The sequence below is a fragment of the Portunus trituberculatus genome, chromosome 14 (genome assembly GCF_017591435.1).
Source record: "Portunus trituberculatus isolate SZX2019 chromosome 14, ASM1759143v1, whole genome shotgun sequence".
In the NCBI taxonomy this organism is placed as follows: domain Eukaryota; kingdom Metazoa; phylum Arthropoda; class Malacostraca; order Decapoda; family Portunidae; genus Portunus; species Portunus trituberculatus.
Window position 1 is genome coordinate 18,061,684 of NC_059268.1, and position 7,500 is coordinate 18,069,183.

Below are 7,500 nucleotides of genomic sequence, written 5' to 3' on the forward strand. Positions count from 1 at the left end.
TGTCTCTGTCTGTGGTTCTTTCTGTCTTTCTATGTCTCTCTGTCTTTCTGTCTATCTGTCTCTCTCTCTCTCTCTCTCTCTCTCTCTCTCTCTCTCTCTCTCTCTCTCTCTCTCTCTCTCTCTCTCTCTCTCTCTCTCTCTCTCTCTCTCTCTCTCTCTTCAACCTACGTTCAATTATGGATGCTTGTCCAGTGATGGTATAGCACACACAATAGAGCACAATACAATACACACACACACACACACACACACCCGGTAGTTCAGTGGTTAGAGCGCTGGCTTTACAAGCCAGAGGACCGGGGTTCGATTCCCCGGCCGGGTGGAGATATTTGGGTGTGTCTCCTTTCACGTGTAGCCCCTGTTCACCTAGCAGTGAGTAGGTACGGGATGTAAATCGAGGAGTTGTGACCTTGTTGTCCCGGTGTGTGGTGTGTGCCTGGTCTCAGGCCTATCCGAAGATCGGAAATAATGAGCTCTGAGCTCGCTCCGTAGGGTAACGTCTGGCTGTCTCGCCAGAGACTGCAGCAGATCAAACAGTGAAACACACACGCTTCGTACGCTTAGTAGTCCAAACAACTGATGCGAAGACTTGAATACTCCTCTGTTTACACTAAAACTTTTCAATTTCTCTCTCTCTCTCTCTCTCTCTCTCTCTCTCTCTCTCTCTCTCTCTCTCTCTCTCTCTCTCTCTCTCTCTCTCTCTCTCTCTCTCTCTCTCTCTCTCTCTCTCTCTCTCTCTCTCTCTCTCTCTCTCTCTCTCTCTCTCTCTCTCTCTCTCTCTCTCTCTCTCTCTCTCTCTCTCTCTCTCTCTCTCTCTCTCTCTCTCTCTCTCTCTCTCTCTCTCAATTATTCCTAATCTTTCATACTTTCTCTTGCAGTCTTCTTTAAGCTTAACTTCCCCTTCCTTCCCTTCACTCATTCATTCATTCTCTCCCTCTCCTTTCTTTCCCTGCCTCCCTTGCTCTCTCGTCCTTTCATTCCTATCTTTCCCTTCTCGCTCCCCTTCCATTACATTACATTACGGTCATCACGCCTCCTCCTTTCACTTCACCTGCACACCTGTAATAATAAGTCAGGTCCTACTCAAAGTTCATATCAAGCTGACAAGCCACTGACTGACCCTCGTAAACTCAAAGGCTACCACAAAAGCTAAGGAGAGTAGTAATGGTGGTCCTGATGGTGATGTTTTGTTCGCTGAAATGTTACACACTAGAAGTTACATAGGTGTATTTTGTTTCTTTTAAGACGTGAATGAAACGAATTATAGGAAAAAAAAGACACACACACACACACACACACACACACACACACACACACACACACACACGCTAGAGGAAAATGAATTATGAAGAACTTCCTCTCACACAAAAGTTACGTACACAGGAAGAATTTCAAGCATCAATTTCCGCTGGTGTCGTGAAAACAGGAACAGTCAGAGAGTTGCAGATAAGACTGTGCAACATATTACCAACACCCTCGTGAGTGGTGACGAGTTCGCTGTTGATTTATTTTCCCTTTTGAGCTTAAAGGCGATAGACACTTGGAGGGGTGAAGTTAATTACGATATTTACTTGATGCTGTATACCTTCCGACGAGCTGGAAAGTAGGGATGGATCGTGTTGTCGTGGGATGTAACTTTAGCTGTTCCTGTAAAGTTGACGGTGCAGCTTTAGGGAGGAAAAAAAGGGATATGGAGAGAGAGAGAGAGAGAGAGAGAGAGAGAGAGAGAGAGAGAGAGAGAGAGAGAGAGAGAGAGAGAGAGAGAGAGAGAGAGAGAGAGAGAGCCATGTACAGAGATAGAAAAATCCACTGGAGGCAAGTCTTAAGTCTGAAGGGAATGGATTGTGTATGTTTCAGGAAGATTTGATAGGAAACTTTACAAAACGTATTGATGACTGTGTGTGTGTGTGTGTGTGTGTGTGTGTGTGTGTGTGTGTGTGTGTGTGTGTGTGTGTGTGTGTGTGTGTGTGTGTGTGTGTGTGTGTGTGTGTGTGTAAAGTGAGACTGAGATTCAAGGAAGGAGAAGGGGAAAGAAGATAGAAACGTAGAGAAGTGTAGTATAGTATTTGGTGACTAGGTAAGGTTAATAATGACAGATGAGTGTGATGATGAAAAGTGTGATGAAGGTGAAGAAAGGTGCGTATTGGCAAGGGTTAAGGCACTGCACCACTCACACTTAACTCACCACTCACCTTAAGCTCCGCAGCCACTTTGTTGTCACCTACCATGGGCGAAGGTAGCGTCTGGATTGCGTGACTGGGATTTTTATTTATTTACGCAGGAATTGAGTTACTGGTGCAAATAGATCCCTCGTACGTGAGCTAATAGCCTTAGATTGGGAACTCGTATATCTGTCAGTGTGTGTGTGTTTGTATGTGTGTGTGTGTGTGTGTGTGTGTGTGTGTGTGTGTGTGTGTGTGTGTGTGATATTGATAAGCTTTCCTCTATAGCAAGGGATTTGAATCTTAAGGTAGAAATTAGGAGGAATGTAATCGCATTTTTACAGCAACCGAATTTGTAGGATCAAACTGATGCGATCTAAGACAAATTAGTCGATAATCTTTGCTGGGAAGTAACGAAATTCTCTCTCCGTCAAAAGAAACCATCTATAATTCGAGAGATAGAGCGTGATAAAGGTGCTGCTTCCTCCCAGAACGTGCTTTTCCTCTCAAACAACTATGCCTGCATCTGCTGTAATGGAAATATCGATCAGCTGAGAGGCTTCCGACAGCATCCTTCCTGAGAGACTCCCGACAGTACCTTCCTGAGAGACTCCCGACAGCACCCTTCCTCAGAGACTCCCGGCAGCACCCTTCCAGAGAGACCCCGACAGCACCCTTCCTGAGAGACTCCCGACACCACCCTTCCTGAAGACAACTTAGCACTTCTACACCTTCGAAAAAAAAGCAATATCCACATCCAAGACAAACCTGTAACTGTAAAATGTAGCAGTAGCAGCAGTAGCAGCGGCTGTTGGGAGGTAATGAGCCTTGGGGCGGCACTTTCTCTCAGGCGCTAGTTTTCATTAAGTTTCATAATAGCCTCTCTACTTTTTTCACATTTTTCCGCTCAACAGCCTGGAACAGCGAGAAAACTTTATTTTTGGCACTGCAGCCGCCAGCAGCGTACCTGGCCACCGAGCACACCTGGGTACGTTTATTGCTTACCATACACTGGGAGGCGTGGATTATAGTACTTCAGCATTAATGAAAAGTAATGTAAAAGAAATGTATGTACTTTAGATCATTGTGCTGTGGTTCGTGAATAAGCACAGAGATTAAAAAAAGAAAAGAATCAAAGCTACATATATAAAAAGAAGTGATAATGACATTGAGAAAAAATATATATATGAATCAATGAGTTCTTTTCTTATATTTCCTTATTTTTTTGTAGATATTGTCTAAAATTAAGTACATTTAAAGTGAAACATTATTATCTACGCACCGTTCCTGCCAACTCAAAAGAATAATTCCACTAACAGCGAGAAAATTCAGATAAATATGTTTCTTTTGAAGAGTCACATCTTAAACCTGGGGACGAATTTCACCTGACGCAGCAACACCAACCCGAGACTCGCCACTTACAAATAAAAGAAGACACGTTCATATATTTTTGCCACGCGCCTTGCAAACTGCCAACTCATACCGATTGCACTAACTGTCTAGAACGGCTTATACTCGTAATTACGCACACACACACACACACACACACACACACACACACACACACACACACACACACACACACACAGAGAGAGAGAGAGAGAGAGAGAGAGACAGACAGACAGACAGACAGACAGACAGACAGACAGACAGACAGACAGACAGACAGACAGACAGACAGACAGACAGACAGACAGACAGACAGACAGACAGACAAACAGACAGAGAGAGAGAGAGAGAGAGAGAATCAAATTAAGCCTATTTTCGGAAATATCAAAACGAAATTGTTATTTAATTTCGTGATATGGCGGTGGTTGTCGAATATCAAAAACAGGAAAGTCACTCGTATTGTATTTCATTTTTATTCAGAATCTTTGCGTCACGTTACGGTCACACAAGGACGAGTATGTTCAAGGCAAGTGTGTTCAAGTGTGACTCTCCAGTGTTCAGAGATACGAAGGTTTGGTGAGGCTTACACTGTTACTAAAAAGGGGTTGAAGGATCTCGCCCAGGGAAAAAAGACAGTGGATTCTTATCTTGTCTTTCCCAGTAAGCAGGGAAATTGAAAATACGACAGAAAGTAAAGTTTTGCTTTTAACGGCGTCATTAAAGTGTAGAATGCTGAACGATTGAGAATTTTACGATTTTTAAATGAACATAAATTGAAGTAATGTATTTCTGTTCAATCTTTACAATAAAACTTACATTGACGATCTCTGTGGGTTTCCTCCCTTTCATTTTAACTCTTGTCGTTCCTTATAAAGCATTGCACAATTTCAAAAAGGAAGCAATGGCGTGTGGGAGAACATTTCTTTATAAAATGCGCCGACTTGATCTTTTTCGCACCATTACACCACAATGACTCTGCACCACTGACGACATCACTACATACTAAATAACACAGGAAGATCTGCTGCAGCTGGACTTAATTCTCTTTCCCTTGGAGCATTTGTGTGTCGTGGCAATAAACACCAAGAATATAAGCAATAGTGTTCCTCCAGCAGCCCCAGCTTACGGTTTTCTTGATGTGGGAGGGAGACCAAGCAAGCTCACTGTTTTCTTGATGTGGGAAGGAGCTTATTGTTTTCCTGATGTGGGAGGGAGATCTACCAAGACTTCCCAAACAAGCTCAAGAAAAGCACCATTTTGCCGCTGCCCAACTTGTTACGAAACTTGAGAAAACACGACCTGATCGAGAACTTTGGAGAGGCGAGGTGTGCCAACTTCTAAACACACACACACACACACACACACACACACACACACACACACACACACACACACACACACACTGAATGGGACTTAACTTTCGACTTGGCAAGAGAAAATCAAGACTTGACGAAACAGTTGGAAAGACAAAACTTGACTTGGAATGGAAGAGGGTGATTTGCGAATTTGTTTTCCCTGTCTCTCTTTTCGTGTGTCTCTTTACCTACTGAGAGAGAGAGAGAGAGAGAGAGAGAGAGAGAGAGAGAGAGAGAGAGAGAGAGAGAGAGAGAGAGAGAGAGAGAGAGAGAGAGAGAGAGAGAGAGAGAGAGAGAGAGAGAGAGAGGCCGACAAAACAGTCACGCAGAGGCAAATACTTGGTACATAAACATATAAACAGAGACAGACGAATATAACACACACACACACACACACACACACACACACACACACACACACACACACACACACACACACACACACACACACACACACACACACACACACACACACACACACACACACACGCCCGGTAGCTCAGTGGTTAGAGCGCTGGCTTCACAAACCAGATTCAGATTGGACCGGGGTTCGATTCCCTGATTGCCGGGTGGAGATATTTGGTGTGTCTCCTTTCACGTGTAGCCCCTGTTCACCTAGCAGTGAGTAGGTACGGGATGTAAATCGAGGAGTTGTGACCTTGTTGTCCCGGTGTGTGGTTTTGTTCAATGTGTGCCTGGTCTCAGGCCTATCCGAAGATCGGAAATAATGAGCTCTGAGCTCGCTCCGTAGGGTAACGTCTGGCTGTCTCGTCAGAGACTGCAGCAGATCAAACAGTGAAACACACACACACACACACACACACACACACACACACACACACACACACACACACACACAGTGTTCATAATTTCACCTGTCACCACCACTCCTCCTACCTCCTCCTCCTCCTCCTCCTCCTCCTCCTCCAAGCCACCCACCCAAAGAACTCATAGCAAAGGCACCAAATAAATCTGTCGTGGTGATTAACTTGCAAACGTTGTCCGGCAGAAGGAACCTGTGACTATTTCCACTATTGGAAGTGAAGGATATGAAATGGAAGCTTTACCTGGCGAGCTCAGAGAGAGAGAGAGAGAGAGAGAGAGAGAGAGATTCAAAGACCATAATCCTCCACCATCCTTTTACGTGAATTAATGAAAAGATGACCTGAAAGAAATGAGTATTGGTGAGAGAGAGAGAGAGAGAGAGAGAGAGAGAGAGAGAGAGAGAGAGAGAGAGAGAGAGAGAGAGAGAGAGAGATTGCAAGTCTTACAGTTTAATTAAGGTATATACAACTCAGGCGTTACTGCGAAGCCTCCCACTAACGCGTGTCTCTCCCCATTGCAGCATACTGTTCGCTGACATCGTGGGCTTCACCGCTATCTCCTCCACCTACACGGCCTCGGAGCTTGTGAAGATGCTCAACGAACTCTTTGCTCGATTTGACGGTCTGGCAGAGGTAAGGCACAGACAGAGACACAGAGAGGGAGGAAGACACTTGACGGTCTGGCAGAGGTAAGGCACAGACAGAGACACAGAGAAGGAGGAAGACACTTGACGGTCTGGCAGAGGTGAGGCACAGAGACACAGAGGGAGAGGGAGACACATGACTGTCTGGCGGAGGTGAGGTACAGACAGAGACACAGAGAGCCAAGGAGACACAGACAGGTACTAGAAATGGTTGGGATGGTAAAATTCAGGTTTAATCAGGCGACAAAAGGATAGGTATCAGAGAGAGAGAGAGAGAGAGAGAGAGAGAGAGAGAGAGACGGCAAGAGAGGTGTGTTGATTAATCTGAGGTGTCAAAAGGGTTTATGTCGCCCGGATGTTCCTAGTGATGGCGGCCTCACCTCCAGCTGGGCGGCTTTGAATGAGCGGGAGAGCCCTGAGTTGACTTCAATAGGAGACTGGCACTGAGGGAGAGTAAACTAGGCTAATTAAGATTTTTAGATGAGTATTCAAGCAAGCCGAGTGTGTCCAAGGTATGTTGTTCTCGGTAGAGGGAGTTGAATGAGTGTGGAAGTAAGACTAGGAGTGGGCGGGAAGAGAAGCTTAGTTATGGACGGCTGGGGCAAGGAAGGGAGGAAGTAAGGGATGACTTAAAGGCAGACTAAAGGGAGAGAGGTCAAGGAAGGCTGGTGCGCGGAGGAGAGGTGTGATGTGGTTTGGTGTTGGATGTTGTTATGAAGGACTCTTTCGTTGCTCTCCTCTATGTGGGCCTGTGTTTTCAAGGGGTTCTATAAACAGGAGTTCTCTCAAATGATACGGAGATGTAATAATATAGGTAAGTAATTATCAACTGCTATCGTTTGGTGTTGAATATTGTTACGGGGGAGACTCTTTCGTTGCTCTCCTCTATGTGGGCCTGTGTTTTCAAAGGTTCTATAATCAGAAGTGCTTTTAAATGATTTCGAGATGTAGAAATATAATCATCAACTCCTGTCGTTTGGTGTTGAATATTGTTACGGGGGACTCTTTCGTTGCTCTCCTCTCCATTGACCTATGATTTCAAAGGGTTCTCTAATCAGGAGTGCTTTTAAGATACGGAGATGTAGAAACATAATCATCAACTGTTATCAAAGGCTGGGATGGTCAT

At 44.9% G+C, this 7,500-nt stretch overlaps 1 protein-coding gene and 1 non-coding gene across 2 annotated transcripts in view; both read left to right on the plus strand.

Moving 5' to 3' along the window:
• Window positions 1-7,500, plus strand: part of LOC123503561 (adenylate cyclase type 3-like) — a 211,272-nt gene that overhangs the window by 180,806 nt on the left and 22,966 nt on the right. Inside the window, exon 5 of the mRNA XM_045253430.1 lies at window positions 6,252-6,363. Within this exon, the coding sequence (XP_045109365.1) occupies window positions 6,252-6,363 (112 nt within the window). The remainder of the gene's footprint in view (window positions 1-6,251; window positions 6,364-7,500) is intronic.
• Trnav-uac lies at window positions 250-323 on the plus strand. Its single transcript has one exon. It is a non-coding gene; the product is annotated as a tRNA-Val (tRNA).